This window comes from Alosa pseudoharengus, unplaced genomic scaffold (genome assembly GCF_046254945.1).
Source record: "Alosa pseudoharengus isolate Yale_2024_CS ecotype anadromous, Long Island Sound unplaced genomic scaffold, YU_APseudo_1.1 YU_APseudo_1.1_scf_16, whole genome shotgun sequence".
Classification (NCBI taxonomy): domain Eukaryota; kingdom Metazoa; phylum Chordata; class Actinopteri; order Clupeiformes; family Clupeidae; genus Alosa; species Alosa pseudoharengus.
In genome coordinates, this window is record NW_027468630.1 from 21,963,124 (window position 1) to 21,983,708 (window position 20,585).

Consider the following 20,585-nt stretch of genomic DNA (forward strand, 5'->3'; position numbering starts at 1 on the left):
TGGAGGGAGAAAAAAAGGAAATAAGTTGGTGCTGTGCTCTGCAACCAATCAGGACAGGGTGCCCAACCAATCATGGTATGGATCTGCCTGCTGATTATATGTCAAGGGGGAGATGCTCTGGGGTGTATGATGGGAATGCAGTTCTTTTAGCAAGGTTTCGTATCTACATATTAATTTCTCAACATTTACAGAACACCACCACCCCTCATATCAGAAAGGAATGGAGTGAAACTTGAGGTATGGCTCAGTTATTTGGCTAATCAATTCTATGGTAAATGGCCCACCATTCAGCTTATTCTAGGCACCCTTGAGGCCAAATTGACAGCAATGTTGGTGCCAGCATAGGCTAAACTGCTCATTAGCGGCAGGCTCATTTTCTCTTTGGCACCCTGAACTCTGACTTTGTCAGCACATTACAGAGAATCACTTCGGAAAATTAAAATGGCAATCAATATTTTTTGTCATACAGTACTTTCTCTTTCCGTGAGTATTATCTTTCCCATCGGCCTGAAAGGTTCATTTTAGTGTGTGGGGATTTTGTTAATGAAACACATACTGCTGGAAATGAAAAACCAAATACAGTAAAAGAAGGAAGAAAAGAACCCAGCCATTGTTGTCATTTTGGGTGTCTCAGTTTATGTTAAGTTCTCATTCAGCCAACTTATTGTGTAAACCACCCTCACAAACAGTATAGCTCAATTTTGTTGACATTTGTTATGTCAATGGCTGAGTCAGTCTCAAGCGTGCTTAATGATCAGACATGACAAGATATCTATCTCCTATGTTGGTCATACTTGTAATGGTATATTTCATTGGCTGTTACAGGGCGTTGTATGAAATGGTCAGGCCACAGTCCCAGACACACACACCTGTGACTGTATTGGCATTTTCCTGATGTTGCTGCAGGTGACAGGTGCAAAATGATCAGCTGGAAGTGTTCCATCCCTCCTCAGTGGTATAGGCTAAGGGTTATTCCATAACAGACTCAACACAGACAAAAATATTGGATTTGACACCATGGTTTCATTTTGTTTCCGCTATAGACTTAGGCTACTATCATGGTATCCTGGTATCTTTTTTGTTGCGGAGTTAGTTGTAGAATATGATACTGCTGCCATCTAGTGGGCATTATCTAGTGGTCAAATAACTTTATGAAATAAAAAGGTGTGAGTGCCAAGTATGCAGTCCCAATGACGGATGGCTGTTAACTGGCTATCTTTTCTCTCCAATCTGCAGAGGTTACACACCTTGCATTGACAGGATGGTTGTCTTCAATGAATCATATCCTGAGGACATTACTCGAATTGCTAATGCCGTTTTGGCACACTCTTTGGCAACACAATCGCCCAGTCCATTGATTTCAATTTACAATACACTCCGTGTTGCTCAATAAATGTTTACGACATAACGTGTCATTTGAAGTTGAGAAACAGCTTCTTACTCTGAATATGACCAATTGTTTAAAAAGCACCTTTCATAGCCTAGCCTACTAACACTACTCCAACGGTTACGCAATCCACCCCACCTACTACTAGGCTACTACCAGCCATTCAGCTCAAAATTGTACAACACCGGCACACTCCATTACACGTCACTTCGATACAAGTAGCTTTCATTACTGGAAAATGGGATACATTGGTTTTCTAATTGTTTCTCTGGTCGGCGTCGCATGTAGCTTGGGACACGGGTCACATAAAGCTAGATTTAAAGTTGAAAATGGTAAGTGTTTTTGTTTCTTGACATATTTTTGGCAGGGATTGATGTCATTGAGCTGACCGTTGAGCTGGCGCGTACTACGGAACCCGCGAATGGTCAGGGTGGGGATTTATTTAGAGCAATACTATGTCGCTAAATAAATTCCCTACCCTGACCCTTCGTAGTTCCAAGAATACTCCACTTACTTTTCTGTATAACTACTGTATCCTTTACAAAAAATAACTGCAGTTATAAGACAACTTTCTGAAGTGCAATGCAGTACAATAATATTGTCATGTATAAAATATGCATTTCTGCACTAAATTGCTATGTAGGCTAGCCTAGAGCAATGGTGTTTTTCATGTCCAAAATATTGCATTTCAAATAATGGCAAATTGCAAATTCATTTAATTGCAAATAATTCCTTCAAACTGCATATTGATATTGATATTAAGAAAACTTGAAGTAGTGCAATTATTTTAGTAAGGGATAGGCTACTGTGCAAAATATTGATATGTCCATCTACCATTCTTCAAAACTAAGTTGGAGGAACAAAGTATCACACATTGCTTTATAATATTTTCAGCCTTGGCTTTCCAACGGAGTTCCCTGCATAGGCAAAATGCGTCAAGGAACATGAAACTATTTGAGGGGGCTAATGGAGAAATGTATTTTGGAGGTGGACAGCATTTATTTCGTCTCAGTTTCCAGGCGAAGCCTACCCATTCCCTGACTATGGTAAAGGATCTTCATGTGTTTGAGCAAATACAAGAACATACCGCACACTGGATGATGAATTTTGTGTAATACTAGTCTGTGGCAATGTGAAACTGGTTAGACAGTGGTTGGTATGGACACGTTTGCCAAACTTGTAGCAAAATGTGTGTGTTTTTATGTTTGAAGATAGAGAGTCAAACGGAGGAACGGTAAATATAAGCTGTTTTCCTGACTTGTTCCTGTGGGTTTCCTTCATTTGTCTGTATAGGAGCCTGTGATGTTGTGCATACAGGAAGCAGGTTCAGTAAGTGCCTTTGGCTCATGTTTCCCACTGTAGTTAGCTATTGCTTTTTCCTCATGCAAACTAAACTCACATACCGTACACCACACCACACAGACACAATCACCACACAGGAAGAAAAAAACTTGACTGTCAAAATGATGGAGAACTCAGTGACACACATTCACATGAGAGCAACTGCAATCCACCTCTATTTAACCTACTATTCGTACTGTGCAAGCTAAACCATTTCAGTGATTGATTGTACATAACTGTGTCTGTCTCTTGTCACCAAAAGAACTGTGGTAACATCACTGTGACGCAGCCTGGGAGAGATGGATACCCTTTGTATGTGTGCACGGCCGATGGGGACCACACAAGCTGCTGCTTCAGGGTTAGGATTTTCTCTATGGAGCTACACATTATTATAATCTTGGGAAAGGTTTACCTGGATTATGACCTGAGTATGTGTGTGTGTGTGTGTGTGTGTGTGTGTGTGTGTGTGTGTGTGTGTGTGTGTGTGTTACAGGCAGCAAATGGCTCATCAGCAGACTGTAGAAGTGATTTTATCAGAGGAGGAGAGCCGGCGCTGCTCACTGGTAATTCAGCCTTCTTCAGATCCATGTTATCTTCATGGTCTACTTTAAAGTAACCATATGTAAGATTGTGGCCAAAACCGGTATTGCAATCACTTTCAAATTACTGTAGAGCGGTGTATCCCCTCCCCCTCCCCCCTGACTCAAGGTTGCCAACCCAGGATGCCGAAACACTACGGACTTTGTGATTAGCAGTTAGGTGGAGGGTGGCGCATCAGGCCAAAACACGACATGACATGACAAAACACAACATCAACATCAGTTGAGGGCTGCAACTTCACTTTTTAAATGACAATATCCTGGCCGGACTACTGTTGTCAGTGATATAAGTATTTGAAATGAACATGATTTCTTAATGTCTAGTGACATATCAGGGCTATTTTTTGATGAATTGAAATACATTTCTTACATACGGTTCCTTTAAGACTTAGCTCTCAGTTCTCCATTTACTCTGACGCTGTAGCATGAATGTGGTTATTGTTGTGATGTCCTTGTGATTGTGTGGTATTCTTGGATTCTGTATGGGTGTGTGTGCGTGAGAGAGAGAGAGAGAGAGAGAGAGAGATGGACAGAGAAACAGAGAGCGTCTCTGTGTGTGTGTGTGTGTGTCTGTGTGTGTGTATGTATGCGTGTATGCATGTGATGTGTGTGTGTGTGTGGCATGATAAGTAGTTCTGTATACTCTCTGCAGGAGATGCCCTCTACACCACACATTCGGACTTGGGTTACAGAGATGGAGTGTACAGGACCTTCAAGAACACGCCTCTCATGCCCTCGAGTCAAGCAGGTGAGACCCCCAAACTCATGCCTTCGAACCAAGCAGGAAAGACCCCCAAACTGTGACCTCCGTGGCCTACTGGTTAGGGAATCGAACTTGTGACTGAAGTGTGGCCGGTTCAATCCCTGACTGGTGGGGAGAGTGATTGAACAGCGCTCTCCCACATCCACGTCCACGGATGAGGTGCCCTTGAAGGTCCTTAACCCCTATTTGCACCCGGATGCTGGATTAAAGGCTGCCCACTGCTCTGTGTGTGTGCTCCGAGCCCACTGCTCCAAGTATGTGAATGTGCACGCTACCCCCGGATGGGTAAAATGCTGAGAACAAATTTCCCAACAGGACAATAAAGTATAACTTAACTTAACTTTCAGTGGTCTGTCGGCACACAGACGGAGAAGACAGAGAGTCAGTTTATCCATATCCATAGAAAGAGATAGAAAGCAAATGGGTTTTCTTGGCTAAGTTATTCTGTCAACCACCCTATTGCTTTGAATTTACCAGCACCCTAAGAAAGGTAAAGAAACATAAAAGGCAAATTGTTCAAAAACAAAAACATTTAATTTTTAAAGATATATCATACTGTCCCCACAGATCAAAGGTATGTGAAGATTGTAGAAAGAAGAAATGAGGAGAATCCATTGCAAGACAAGCTGTATGCATTCTACACAGAGAAGAGTGATGGCCAGAGCCCAGATTCTGACCTTTTCACCCCACGTGTCTCCCAGATCTGCAAGGTGAGCACTTCCATACAATATTGACCATGGACCATGGAATTGCACAAAATCTTTGTTTTTGACTCTGATGAAGATGCTGTTGTGTCCAAATGTTGGTCACTAGCACCCTTAAAGGTTGTTAAAATTATTAGTGTGCTTTGATCCTTCCCTGGGTTTTGTCTTCCGAATGGCCCTCTCCGTGAGCGCTGACAGGCCAGAGTGCGAGTGTTAGCGTGTGGCAGCATGGAGGGGAGTGTTTCCAGGACGCTTGTTTCACTGTTAAGCCTTCATGAGGTGTCGTGGGCCTAACTTAACGAAACATTGGTGAATGAGGGTGCCCACTTGATAGCATGACAATGACATGCCGCATACTATATACTGCTGTTGGATGGGCCATTTGTCTTGTGTTTGTGACCATTGGTTGGCAGAGTTAATTTGAGTAGGGGCTTCTGAATGTGTTTTTACCTTGGATTTTGGCACAAGGGATTATAACATCTAATCCTGTGTATTAATGTAATTACCTGGTTCATTGGACAAAGTCCTCATTGAATTATGAATATAAACAACAAACGTGTGTAATCAAAAGGCTGTGCACACAACTGGCCATCTCATGCATATGAGGAACTGAAGTGCATGGTTTTGCAGACTGTGTAAGATTCATCTGAGATGTTTGCTGTTTTTCTACAGGCTGATCTCGGAGGTTCAAAGGACACCCTGCAGTTCCAGTGGACGTCCCAGCTGAGCAGCCGGCTGTCCTGCGGAGACCCCAGCAGGAAGCTGTACTACACCGAGCTGCTGGACGTGGCCGTGCTGCCGTCTGAGGACGGAGGAGACGACCGGGTCTACGGGCTCTTCAAAAACGGCTGGTACGCTACGCAGGGGCCATTTGAGTTCAACAGACATGCTAAAAGTAGCAGAGAGAAGAGAAACTCACAGGAGGAGTAAAATAGGCAGCAGAAGTTTGCCCTCAGGTTTACAAGGTTCATGCAAGAAGATGATTAGTTTGCGTCTTGCTTTGAGGGAAGTGTGGAGACGACCGGGTTTAGGGGCTTTTCTGAAACAGCTGGTACGCTACGTATGGGGCTGTTGCGTCATCCCCCCATGAAACACAATATGATAACTGTGAGATTGCCTCAGATCAGATCAGAAAAACTGGCAAAACAGGTTAAGCTGCACGTTGACACAACATTTACATGAATTTCTACTGACATGCATGGTACAGAGAAGCCATCCCAGTGTTTCCCATACATTGACTTATTTGTTGCGGCCCACCACAATGTTAACATTGACCACCACACAATGATTTTGTACTAAATTGACCTGTCGCTAAGCACCACCCTTAGAACGCTGATGAGCCAATGACAGACCAGCCTCAACGGGACTTGGACATCAGCTCGGACAACTCTCTAGGAAACAACTAGCCTCGTGAGACCATCCTGATCTCGCGAGCTTCAGGGTTTCACTCGCAGATCAGTCTGGATACTTTCCATTAAAGAAAATTTGGAGCAGTTCACCAAACGAACGTCTAATCAGCGTTGGCTTTGAGGCGGGTTGAGGTGTGACGCAACGAACAACATGACGGCATCCACAGAGATGAGCATAGCTATCACGCAAGTTTTATTCAAATTAGAAAGTATTCCTGGGTAAACTGTGAAGCTATGAGTCTCAGCCATGCAGCTGGGAGGAATGAACGACACAGACATCCTCCACGGCTGATTCCAGTTCATAATGGAGGAATATACTATCTTCAGAAGTGTAGGGCCTACCGTGAAAACTTGATGGGAATTGTCGTTGATTAGGTTCATAAATATGAAGGTATATTGGGTGCAAAAGTGGCGAGCACATTTAACTGCAGATTTTGCATGTGCACACTAAAGTCGTAAATGTGTAACAGTAAAGTTGAAGTTGTACATATTTTTTTATATCTTGTTAACACAAAATAGGGGCTACGGGTTCACAAATCCTTTTTACAGGTACACAAATCCTTTTTACAGGTACACAAATCCTATCCTGTGAGTCACAACTTTCAAGAGTCACGCACTCGACACTTTTGCTCCAATCGTTGCAGCGCAGTAGGTGCGAAACACATTTGCACATCCGTGTTTCATAATCTGAGAACATGCACAACATTCGTGCATTTGTAAACCCAAATGTGAACTAATGCATCCGAAGTTGTGCATCTGTGAAATAATTTCTCATTAATAAAATTCTACAGATCACTTTGATTTTCTTGCACGACTACAAGTCAATTGTACGGAAGCTTATTGCTGCCACACTAAAATAATTAAAAAGGCTCAGTATTATGTAATTACGTGAAAAGTTTCTTGTTATAACAATATCTTTTTCATGTTTTAACAAGATATTTATCACGTTATTACATGAAATTATCACGTTATTTCATGATACTGATATTTTCACGTTATAACGTGAAAATATCATGTTATTTCAAGATATGATATTTCTACGTTTTAACAAGATATTTATCACGTTATTACATGAAATTATCACGTTATTTCATGATACTGATTAGATACTGATATTTTGACCCTTCCCCACAGCCTTAGAAATGACAGCGATGACCTGACATGCAGGCTACCGAGCCAGAGCGGTCTAGGCTATACATTCACCCACATTGCGTGAAGATTTGCATATTTATCAAAGCCCTTTCTCCCTCTTGCGTCAAGTTAGCGAAAGTTTTGTTTATTGTGTTGATAAGAATATAAAGCAGAACTATCAGGCTGTGTGAGCCATATATATACAGTCTATGGTGTGAGCAGGCTATCCTGCATAGAACCTCTCTATCGGCCTCCTTTTCAGCAGCTCTCTGCCAATACACACACATCCCTCTTCGCTGCTCCTCAGTCAGCTGGGAATTGACCACACACACAGACTACACACTCATACACACATGCACAAAAACAAACACTCATCAAGCAGCACTGTAATAGCAGTCAGGGTGCAAGTTCATAGACACTAGTTATCATTTATGCCAGCCATGAGCTCTCGTGGCCTTGTTTCGTTTAGTTTCGTTATTTTGAAATAACGTGATAATTTCATGTAAAAACGTGAAAAAATCATATCTTGAAATAACATGATATTTTCATGTTATAACGTGAAAATATCATTATCATGAAATAACGTGATAATTTCATGTAATAACGTGATACATATCTTGTTAAAACGTGAAAAAGATATTGTTATAACAAGAAACTTTTCACGTAATTACATAATACTGAGCCTTTTTATTTCTTTTAGTGTGGCAGCAATAAGCTTCCGTACAATTGATACAAGTGCTCGAATCTTCTTCTACGAGTGACGATACTTTTGCTCCTGGCTAGGTGATATAATCGATATAATAGGTGCAAAAAGATTTGTATGTGTGCACGTCGAGATATAAAAAAATATGTACAACTTCAACTTTACTGTTACACATTTACGACTTTAGTGTGCACATGCAAAATCTGCAGTTAAATGTGCTCGCCACTTTTGCACCCAATATACCTTCATACATAAATGGTAAGTTAAAACATCTTAACGTTTGTCACGCTACCTAACTTAATTGTATGTTAAACGGCATTAGAAGAATACTTCATCTAATTGGTTGATTTGGCCCGTCGATAACCAACAAAGGTGGTGATAGCCAGATGGTTTATCCAATCAGCTAACCAGTATGTCCGCCCCTTCCCAAAAGTTCTTCAATGAAAAGTTCCCAGATGGATATGCGGAGCAAATCCATCTGGCGGAGTCAGGTTAGGAAACAACAGGGAGGTGGCATAAAATGACAAATGAATAGTTATTTATGGAGTTTATTAACTCAAAAAACCCAGACGGATAACCATGGTCAAATGTTTTGCATGGGGGACGTGTATTACTGATAGCCGGTACCAGTGGCGTAACAAGCCATTGGTGGGCCCCGGTGCGAGAGCGCTACGCGGGCCCCATATCGACATACTTTGGCCCAGGATGATAGCTCTGATACATGCAATACACATTAAGGGGTGACTTCAATTGTTTATGCAAAGGGGCTGAGGCACCGAAGTAGTTTACAGATTACAATTTCAAATAAAAAACACACGACAACATAGGATCCATTACATGTGAAAACATTGAAAATTATTTTATTAACAGCCTACAGGCCAGGGTAATCTAATATTACTGCATTAACATCAACTCGCATGGAATTATGGGAACACTGAATGCGCCTCTTCAACCCTCTGCTGAAACTGCAAGCGTAGATTGCTTGCTTATAAACTCGCACTGTGCAGAAACAAAACTTAATGTACCCTAACTTATTTAACCGTGCACAGACCAAATAAAATCATTCATGTGCATACAATCCCCAATATGCGTGAATTAGGCCATTAGAAGAAGGCCATTTTACGAGCCTTTCGTTGTGCAAAATCGTCAACGATGTTCCCAATATTTAATGCTCTGGCTCTCGTATTTTCAATGGACAGGATAGCTAACCCACTGAGCCTCTCCTGCCCCATGCTGCTCCTTAGGTAGGTCTTAATAAGTTTGAGTTTGGAAAAAGATCGCTCAGCTGTTGCCACAGTCACAGGCAATGTCAGGAACAACATGAGAGCAGTGCACACTTCCCCGAATGTGGATGTTACACTGTCATAATCTACCACCAGCATTTTGGCAAGTTGAAAAATAGATGACTTCTGTGAAATATCTGCTTTAAAGCAAGACCTGAATGAGAGGAGTTGTGTTGGGAATGTCGGTGCAATGTCCCTGCTATAATGGTCTGACAAACGCCTTTTCAAGCAGTTAATCATCACCTGCGAGTTGAAGGGTCATAGGACGTAAAGACTCAAACACATGACAAGTTTCCCTTATACTTGCAAATCTTTGGGAGAGCTGACTGATTATGATGTCCAGAGTTGCATTAAAAACCTGCAGTATCTCTCTGCATTGGTTAAGCGCTCATCTTCCGATAGTTCATCAAAGTGACGCTTCACTCTCCGTGCTCTAACATTTTCAAATGTAGCCTACTCTGAACCCCCATTTATTTGCGAGCGTCTGCGCTGTAGCCTTGGCCTGGTCAAAGGCACGCCGGTAGTCAGAAAGGACCTGTATAGGATTTTCCAGCAATTGCATTGCGGGGGTAGCGAGGGGCCCCGGGAGGTCACGGGCCCTGGTGCGACTGCACTTGCTGCACCTACTATAGTTACGCCACTGGCCGGTACCCCGAGAGGCTAGAAAACGGGGTATATTCTGTGCTTAAATCTGGTTAGCATTATAACCACGCTGTGCTAATTTGTTAAAAACTGTTGTATTCAAGTTAATTCTGCAAACCAACCACCACAAATGGAATTCAATTCTGTGGGAAACACTGCATCCATTGGCTTATGTTGACTCACTTTCTTTGTCTTGATTCTCTTAATAATCTTGTTGTGGATATTTTGAGCTGAGATTGGGATTTTAAATGTGCATTGTGTGTGTGTGTGTGTGTGTGTGTGTGTGTGTGTGTGTGTGTGTGTGTAGGGAAATCAGGGCTGTGTGTGTTTACACCATGAGGGACATCAGTCAGGTCTTCTCTACATCTGCCTTCTCAATACCCACCAACTCTCTGAAAGAACAGCCCGGTCAGGTAGGACAGTTTCAACACAAACGTCTGCTTAAAACAGTTTAATAGAAAACAGTTTAATAACCACACAGTCACCATAACATGCATACATATTCAGTGTCTTGCCGTATTGTAAAAAGGCATAGTTATTGTTTTAGATATTATAAAGAGGAATTTAAACATCACTGGACTCCTGCCCAAGCAGTGTGTGTTATCATAATCTTAACAGTAATACCCTCCTGTTTGAAAAGCATGACTGTTGAACCATTAACTTGGTATTTCACCACACCTATCTGCTGATGTAGAAACAGGATTGTACTTGTGGTCCAATGTTTTTCCATTCCTTATTTCTAAACAGTGTGTCCAGGACAGTAGGAAGCTGTCTCCAGACTTGCTCAAGTACATGAAGAACAGTCCAGAGATGGTGGATTGGGTGAGGCCCATAGGAAACAACAACCCCCTGTTGGTCAGTCATCACCACTACAGCCACATCCAGGTGGACCGTGTTGGAGGGACACAGGGACAGGAGGGACACAACGTCCTATTGCTGTCCATGGGTATGACACAAAAACACTGCAAATAATATAACTCAGTTAGAGTGTTTCTTTTTCATGCTCTTGACCATGTGTTATAACCCATGGTGCTCTCATGTCTCACACTTTCCATCCCACCTCACCATTGTCCACCCCACTCTCTCTATCAGTATTAGTAGCTGGTGCCTGTTCTCACATCTGATCTGGCCTCTGATCAAGGTTCTTTCCCATCCCAACGACTCTGTTTCCCTTGTGCTTGTTTGAAGGAGCTCGGGCCCAAGGCTCGGTGAAGTCCTTGACACAATGCTACACAAATGAATTGAGCTAAAATGAAACCAAATTGAGGTTGCTTTATCACGGCCTTCCATGACTTCCTTTCAAATAATGCAGTCAATCAGTTTTTATTTCCCCTTCCTGCCTTGTGTTAACACTTCAGAAAATAACAGCTTGAGTAACTTCCCATTGCAAACTATCACTTCTTATCGAAAAGGCCTTAGTGCACAGCCTACAATAATGTATTGTATGTATATCTTATATGTAAGATATATGTATATCTTGGTCTCACACTGAAGTGTTTATTTTGTGTGTCCCATAGCCTACTGAGTTTTTTGCCATCAGTTATTGACAATTTAGCGTCAGAAAGAAAGATCAGCAGAATCCCTTGTGAGCTTGTGCTGAGGAGGGAAGTATCACAGTCTTGTGATCGTCCAGCTGAGATAGCAGCTCTACAAAACGTCTCTGTCTTGGGTCATGTGCAACATCAGATGTCAACATCACAGGCTCTAAGAATGTGCAAGAAGAAAATGCCAAGTTTCAGTGTTTCTACTGAGAGTTTTGTGTCAAGTCTGTAGGTCACTAGTTCACTTCCATTTAAACCCTTCCCAGGAAACTAAACTTCCTGTTCTTGTTTGTGATACATTCATTTAGCAGACACTTTTCATCCAAAGTGACTTACATACTGTAAATTAATTATATTACAAGGGCCTACAATGTCCCCGGAGCAACTCAGGGTTAAGTGTCTTGCTCAAGGGAACAACGATGAAAGCTGAGAATTGAACCCACAACTTTTCTGGCTACAGCAACTTTTCTGCTAGCCCAGCCCCTTAACCACAACGCTACCACCGCCCCACTATTGAGTTCTTTGAACTGCACACACATGAAAGCAGTGCCGTTATCTGGATAGATCAGAAAGCATTAATCCCCCACCCCTGAGTATAACACTTTCATTTTCACTTGGACCTGGGTCAAGAACACTCCACCCTCTGATTTTGTTTGTTTTTTTCCAAAGTTAGGGGTGCAGTTCACAAAGTCCTGGAGACCCCCTCTGAACCTTTCATCATTGCGGAGTATCATCCATTCAAACTCGAAACGCACATACTCAGCATGCTGCTGCACAGTTCTGAAGTGAGTCCTCCACAGTCTATCCCAGCATGCTTTGTTGTATGTGTGTGTGCCCATAGATATTAGAAAGCTAGATACCACATTGACTGTCGAGTTCTATTAGGTGGCATCGTAAACGCGGCCGCCATATTGGTGAGGGCAGCACCTTTATTGTCAATGGGCAACATTTGCAGGCAATCACAGACACCTGCCTGATTTCCAGTCAGAGTCACATGCTCCTCCATTGGCCTCCAGTGATTGCTGCCCCCACCAAGATGGCGTCGCTATTTACGTACGTTCTGGAGCCCAATGCGGTATCTAGCTTTCTAATATCTATCTGTGTGCCTCTCACAAGCTCTATTCTATGTCATCTCTATGGTGAGTATAACTACATTATTTAAAACCCACGTGTTGGGCGTTTTGCAGAAGAAACTCTACGTGAGCTCCAGTGATGAGGTGGTTCAGATTGACCTGAGGAACTGCAGTGTGTACGGGAACCAGTGTGCTGACTGTGTCTTAGCAAGAGATCCCTACTGTGGCTGGGAAAGCGGCCATAAGACATGTGCACCTTATTCAGAGTAAGAGTTCTCTCTCTCTCTCTTTCACTTTCTCTCTGATTCTCTCCCGCCTCTGTCTCTCAGGAAGTTTCCCCTAAAGCGGTTCATTTTTTAACAACCCTGAAACCCTTTAACAGGACAACTTTTTTTAAACTCAACTTTAAAAAAAAAAAAAAATCGACCATTTAAAATCCTACCCCATCAGATCTAATGTCGGACCTTTATTATGATAGGAATAAAGTCTATGCCAGTTGTTGCCATGGACCTACAGTCCATGTACAGTAGACAATGTTTATGTGACAGGTCATGTTAGACGTAATTTTACTTGTAGCCTAAATATAGCAAAATGACCCTCAATATTTGAAGTATGGATTTACATATGCCTATCACGAGGACTTCGTAATATGCCTAACGTCAACATGTTCCAAACAAGTGCAGGCACTTTACGCATCTTACCACATAGCTCACTGTATCAGTTGGCTTTAAAATATGGGTGCCAAGGTCAGATCAGTTAAGAAACTCTGTGCTAGGCACTTTCTTTTACTCTACTTTTATGACTTCTTATTGCTTTCAGTTAAAATGTAAACTAGTACAAAAGGGAACTTAGAATATATTTTGTCACATTTCACTTAGACTGTGTGCCTTCAGTGACTTCACATCTTCTTCAATGCAACTCGTGCAGAAACAGGAATTCACAGACCACACACACACGTGCAAATTCACACACACCTAACGGTATTATTTTTTTCAATAACCTGTAGCATCATGCAACACCTCTAGGAACATTTCTGCACATCAACACACACATATAGCAATGGAGTAAAGTCAGACACATTTACATGCAAGCAATAAAATACAGCCATCATATGATGCATGTATACTACTAAGACTTGAACCAAACATGGCACCCTCCTGTCTGTCTTTTATTCTCATTTAGATACATTAATAACACTGTCTACCCACCTATTTTCTTTAACCATTTACATGTCCGTTTAGAAGAATCAATGAGTCACAGAGAGTAAACAAGCGAGAAAGATGGTGGTTTCCCTCTTTTTCCTTTTTTCCAAAAGTGTTTCTCCCAATGCACTTCTTTGAGAGAGTGCATATTATCATATTGTTACACATGCTTTTAAATTAAACTGAAATTCATTGCCTTTTCACAGAGACACCATTCAGGACATTAAAGATGGAAATGTTCAAAAATGCGCTGCAGAGAGTAAGTCTTTTTCTTCCTCCCACACACACACACACACTCCTACACACACACACACACACACACACACACAGGCATTTGTCTCTCAAAAGCTGTATCGAATCCAACTCACAACATAGAAGGGCTGAATGGGTTCCCACAGGTCATGGAATTTTGGAAAATCTATACCAGACATGCAAAGTCAGGCCATTTTATCATTTTTGGGGCAAAGTCATAGAATATTAGGGAATTTTGTTGTAGCAGTTCAATATTTACTTGCCAAAAATAATACATTAGTACAAATATTTCCATGCAGAATTGGTGTATATCTGGTTATTAGCTTTGCTGCTTGCTTGAGTAGCCCAACTTTGTTTATTCAATGGCCGTTTATATCTCCCGCTCTAAAAAAGTAAAAGATTCTTGAACGCTACGTGGCTGCTCTAAAATCATTGGTCGGTATATTGTACCATTCATTATATAGTAATTCAAGGAAATTCAGATTTTTTGTCAGGGAAAGTCAGGGAAAAGTCATGGAATTTTACATTTGATTCAGAGTAGAAACCCTGTGGGGATGAAACAACCTGCTATACCCCATACAGAGCAATCTGTTCTACAGTACCTTTAGAATGGGCCATTTGTGGTGTTCATATGGCAAACAAATTACAGTACTGTAATTGCCTTTAGGGGATGTAATCATCTGATGTGTGTACTTGTTAGGGGTCCAAGCTGGACTCCTATTGTTTTTGTTCTGATTTTTAACCCTTTCATGAAATGATGTTTTCGTAGCAGAACCGTTTCTACAACCATAACTGTAATAGGTACAGACTCAAATTCTTTACCATAGGTCCCAAATTAGTGCATGATCTCACACAACAGGAATTACCCATTTCTGTCTAGGCGGCGCTATAATAATCACATTTACGTTTTTGCTCATATCTCCAGAACCATATGGTATTTTTCTGTAAAATTCTGTAAAATAAAATTCTGCCATTTTCCTGCCATTTTCAAAAAACTTGTGAAACTTTAGCGAGCGTTGAGAATAGTCGGACAGCTGAAACGTCTGCTCTTGCTCCCAAAATTAAATGAAAACTCCTTTTTGAAGACTTGTTTAAGTCATTTCTTTCAGTGTGCGAACTCAAAAGTGAAACTAATCTATCTCATCCTAGACCATTGTTCCGATTCCCTCAGATTAGGTACACTACAGACCAAGCCTAACAGAGTGACCTTTTCAGATTTTTTATTTATCACCCGTTTTTAAGTTTGTAAGTGCAATTAACATTTGGGGAGTGGTCTATAATGATTTTTTTTGCCTTTATCTTAACTTGTAAAGGTCCAGTCCTATTCAAACTTGATACACATAATCATTATGACATTCTTTGGACGCGCAGCGAATTTTGTGATATTCTGTCCACAGGGGGCGCTGTGAATATCTCCATTATGTCCAATCTTATCCAAACTGGGTACAGACAACCAATATGACATTCTTAGGATGCCCACAAAATTTCATGAAATTCATGTCCATGGGGGGGGTTCTTTTAGAGTTCCGGCATCTAATGAATCGAGCAACATCTATTTTCATCATTCACATTTTCCTGCCATTTTCACAAAACTCAAAAGCAAAACTAATCTATCTCCTCCTAGACCGTTGTTCCGATTCCTACGAAATTCGGTACACCTCACCTTCAAACCAAGCCTAACAGATTGGTGTTTCCTGATTTTTTATTCGTCGCTCAGATTCAGTTACGCCAGGGTTTCCGTTGTCCGGTAATTACCGGACATTGGCCGGAAAAAAAATGAAATGTCCGACAAAATTAAATCTCTCCGGTCAAATTGTCCGATTGAAATTGGCTAATAACCCCGTCCCCTAACGCAATCTGAATTTGAGAATAAGCCTTAATATGTAGGCCTAAGCCTATATTATACGTCCTCTGGCTATGTTTTTAAATGAACAGTCTCTACCGTTTGAAAGTTATTAAACAACATGCATAACCTATGCTGCATTTCAAATAGGAAGCGCACGCTTAATGAGAGGTGGTTCAAACATGGCCAGGCCCAGGCAGACTAGCCTTAAACGTTTTTTCAGAGGCCAGACGCGATGGATGATGATAAATTGGTAACGTCTGAAGCCTCAGATGTCCGGTCAACTCCACCACCACCAGATAAAAAGCAGAAGTGTAGGGAGTATCTGTCGGAATTAGTGACATTGGAAGTGGAGTTGCGGGGGGTGCGGCCGCTCCAAGACACTGTCATTCTCCGTGTACATGGACATGCAAAGTGTTATTTACCCAAAGCATACAGTAGGTTTATGCGTTCTCTGTCTATGATCTGCAGGGTTAGGGCCTCCTCGACGAGGCGATTACTGGTCCGCGGATAATTTCTGGCACAATTAAACGGTATCATTGAACCGCGGCCGAAAGAAAAAGAAACTAAACATTTCCCAGAATAGGAAACATTTCTTAATTTATTGTTATCAAATAAAGAGGCATAGCATTAGGGGGTAGTGGTGTGAGTGCTCATTCTTGTGCACATCTGTGCAAGTTAAACAGTCACCACTGAGATAACGTGGGTAGCAGCAACAAACAACGTAGCCTTTTTAAAACAACGAACGAAGCGGACTCTTGCTGGCTAGATCTGGCATGTTTAAGTTAGGCTAATGAACATGTTGCATTCTATACAGATTATGTAATTCTTTAAGCTACATAGCCTGTCTCCAGTTTTCCTCAGTTTGACTAATTAAGAAGGGATAATAGGATATTTGACAGGCATATCATCAAAATGTCCGGAAAACGAAACCTCTGCCGGTCACTTTGACCGACACCATTTTTTTCTAGCGGAAACTCTGAGTTACGCATCAATCCACTTTTGAAGTGTGGCCTATAATTATTGTAAAGGTCTGATCCTATTCAAACTTGGTAAACACAATCCATACTACATTCTCTGAAAGCACACCAAATTTTTTACAATAAAGTCCATAGGGTGCACTTCAGCCCCCACCTTCATTCTGCTAAAGGTCACTTCTTGCCATTTCGCTTGGACCCTGACAATCTCCGCTTGTGGATATATTTCATTTACATCTGTGTCTATCAAAAAAATAACAGAGAACACATTTAATGGCTTTTGCTCCTTTTCTTCCCGAGCATAGGTGGACCAGATAAGGGTGCTGCTGAGACTGTTCACATTCCTGAGTCGTCCAGACACTACCTGTCCTGCCCCATTGACTCCCACCATGCCACGTACCGCTGGCTGAAGGATGGAGAGGAGAGGCAGTCGCTCGAGGACCAGAAGCAGGAGCAGTTAGTGCTGCTGATAGAGGGCATGGGGTCTGCAGACGTGGGTGGGTACGAGTGTGAGGCCCAGGAGGGAGACTACCAGAGGACAGTGGCCCACTACCAGCTGAGGATGACCAGTGGAGCAATGGGACTGAAGAGCTCTCCACTGGCGTTGGCCTTGCTGGCGTTTTTGTTTTCTGCTCTATGGTAGCAGCACACTAGGGAAGCTTCCTAAAGGACACACAGCAGGTTTTACTGCTACAGCGCAAGCCATAGTTTTATGTGTTTAATTTATGAGACTTACGTGAACAAAGGTATTCTTTAAGGTGATGATACATGAGGCAACTTTTTGAGCAATGTTTCTGGACAACCGCATAACCAGTTCCATGTGTTCTGATTAGATGATCATGAATATTTGCCTACTGATGATGTAAGTTCTCCAAAAAAGTGTAGCCCAATATCAATGGCAACTTGCCAGAACACGACTCAGGAACATTGGCCTGCAACATTGCTCATGAAGTTGCCTCGTTTATCATCAGCTGTAATGTGAGGCAGGCCCTCACAGGAAATGCCTAATAAGGATTCTGCTGTAAAGCAACACAGTGTGGTTATTTTACTTTAAAATAATGGCTTCAAACTCATTTTGATGATACGCAGACTTATAATAGGCAGAACTGTGTCAATACCGAAATGCCTCCTGGACACCTGATATTGCACTATGTAGCTTTGTGGCTCCGGACAAAGCTTATGACCCATTTCGTCAATTCTCAACTGTACTGTACATATCTGTCTATATTGTTCATACTGAATATCCATATTTATTTTGCTCTTATAATGTTAATACACTGCACATATCCCCACTGTAAATCATGCCATTTGCCTAACTGTATACTACTGTCCACACTGCACTATATGTCATGCACTGTTTACATTTATGTCTATACTGTTCACATTGCACTTTTCTGCAATGTAATCTAAATCTAATAAGGTACACAAATTGAGGAGCCTGTTTGGTGGTTCTACCCATCTATTGGGACATATTCATCCATCCTACTTATGGCATTCATAGTTCACTATCATGAAGTCATCTGCTACTATACCGCTGCGTCAACGTTTCTTCCGTGATTTGGGAAAAGCCTGTAAAAGTCCTTGCAGGAAGCGATTACATCAAAGTTTTTTGGTATATCCAGTTTTAAATATTTTTTTCCGAAGTGTTTACAACTTAATGTTAACTAATAATTGTTGCAAACTGCACTACGAACAAAATATTAGTGCATTCCTGGATCTACATCCTTATGCATGCTTCCTGCCAGGACTTTTACGGGCTTTTCCCAAATCACGGAAGAAACGTCGATGCAGCGGTATAGTAGCAGATAATCAGGCAAGTCTTATTTAAATAAACTCCTGGTGCACTTACAAACTTTCTAATGCCTCGTTATTGGACTAAAGGTCATAGTTGTACTACTGCAGAAGTTTCGTACCATTCAGGGCATTATTAGTGGGGTAATTTACGAGATAAAAGTTGGTTCCATCACGACAGCAGAACGTCATTAGTTTCTGACAGCGCTACTCGACCAAGGTTCGACCAAGGGAAAAAAGGTTCTGGGAGGGTGTTTGGCTCGGGGTCATGGTGCAAAGGACCCTAGGGTGAAATTACTCCAAACCATCGCTTTAACTTCTCCTAAGATGTATTTTTTGTATTAGTCCTTTCCTTCATTTGTTTGTTCTGTGAACTCAGTTAGGAAATAGCTCTGTTTCAACAGCTCTTTGATTATAGTGAGGGCACAGTCTGTACAAAGTACAGTCTGTACAAAGTATGCTTTTAATGAAAAAGAAAGCAGTCAGAACTCTGGATCAGGCTTGTGCACAATTCAGAATTGAATTGAGAATGACTCCTAAATTCTAATTCAATTCTTAAATTTGAATTTGAATTAAGGTCAAAACAGGATGTAGAATTACAATTCGAATTTTAACTAAAGGAAGTAGAATTGAAATTCAATGAAATTCGAAGAAATTCATATACATAATTTAAGGGTAGTGTTTAACAAGTCTCACAGTATATGTCAGATATGATTGCATTAAACACACAACTTGTAACTTAAAATTATATTCCCACACTGTAAAACATAATAGTTTTACTTACTTAAAATGTTCTAGTAAATAGAATTCAGGTTTTGTCTTTTGTTGAGATTACTTGCATAAAAATAATGTGTTACGTAGTTTTGAGCTAGAAAGGTAAACAATCAAGTAAACTATTCTTGAATTGCTGAAGTTTGTGCCACACTGTAAAATTAGTTTATAATCTTACTTAACCTGTTAGTTTTGAAAAGCATGCAAACTGATTGTCCTTGCAATTCCCATTCCAGATTTGTTTGTAATGTCAAGTTGTGTAAACAAATTCTCACTTAGTGTAGTGCACACAGAATTATTTACCATTTCAACTAACTTGGTCATTACAATTACAAGTAAAGTATACTGTATGTTTATTAAACACAACAGGTGTATTGAAGTTGTGCTAACTAATGTCACAGTTCAGCTAACCGATGCATTGCATTTCCAGAATACCACAGAGCCGGGCTACATATTGTTAAAGGGATCACATATTAATCTTTATTGAAATTCAACCTTAAGTTACAATAACAAAGTGACAGTGACACTAAAGGCTATATGTTGTTGTGTAATTGATATGTGATTTACATTGATACATCACCCCATCAATGACTATCCAATGACCAAACCTGTGAGTAGAACTAGTGCTGACAGTTATATACAGACATAGATCTGTAGCTGGAAACCATACACCCTGTCTCTGCTAAGTTACTGAGGCTAAATGTGAGCTTGATTAGGATTTTTATGGGTGCTCTCCTTGCAAACTTATGTTGCTACTAGAAATGGCCAAAACCAGGCCTTTGAATGCAGTGGTAAAACAAAGTCCTGACTCACTGTGGACATCAAAGATTAGGGGGTTCCCTAAACCGCTGGACAAACCCAGGTGTGTACCACGTATTTCTTACTTAGGTCAAACAGAACTACCTCAGCCTCTTATTGGCCTGACTTTGCACTAGTATTTTATTTTATTGACTGTCTATGCACAATTTCAACCAAATTTTGCTGCTCTTATTTTTTCATTATATGTGCCCTCTTATTTACTTATTTACTTACTTTTTTGTTTACTTGAATGTTATGTTTGTCTGTGGACTTAAAATTGGTAAAATATGTCTTGTCTCCACCGTGGGATAGTGAGAAACGTAATTTCGATCTCTTTGTATGTCTGGAACATGTGAAGAAATTGACAATAAAGCT

General features: G+C 41.1%; 1 protein-coding gene across 1 annotated transcript; it reads left to right on the plus strand.

Moving 5' to 3' along the window:
* Positions 1–1,524: 1,524 nt before the first annotated feature.
* Positions 1,525–18,825, plus strand: LOC143125735 (semaphorin-7A). The gene is made up of 14 exons (XM_076287463.1): positions 1,525–1,719; positions 2,282–2,433; positions 2,681–2,716; positions 2,991–3,086; positions 3,222–3,291; positions 3,980–4,075; positions 4,658–4,800; positions 5,467–5,645; positions 10,270–10,375; positions 10,710–10,908; positions 12,173–12,288; positions 12,691–12,842; positions 13,985–14,037; positions 17,156–18,825. Exons 1-14 carry the CDS (start codon positions 1,626–1,628, stop codon positions 17,491–17,493), a joined length of 1,830 nt encoding a protein of 609 aa, XP_076143578.1. The 5' UTR covers positions 1,525–1,625; the 3' UTR covers positions 17,494–18,825.
* The last annotated feature ends 1,760 nt before the right edge of the window (positions 18,826–20,585 follow it).

Coding starts and splice junctions, on each gene's coding strand:
- LOC143125735 (XM_076287463.1), top strand. CDS start 1,626: ATGGGATACATTGGTTTTCTAATTGTTTCTCTGGTCGGCGTCGCATGT. Junction 1,720..2,281: donor TAGATTTAAAGTTGAAAATG/GTAAGTGTTTTT, acceptor TAATATTTTCAG/CCTTGGCTTTCCAACGGAGT. Junction 12,289..12,690: donor TGCTGCTGCACAGTTCTGAA/GTGAGTCCTCCA, acceptor GGCGTTTTGCAG/AAGAAACTCTACGTGAGCTC.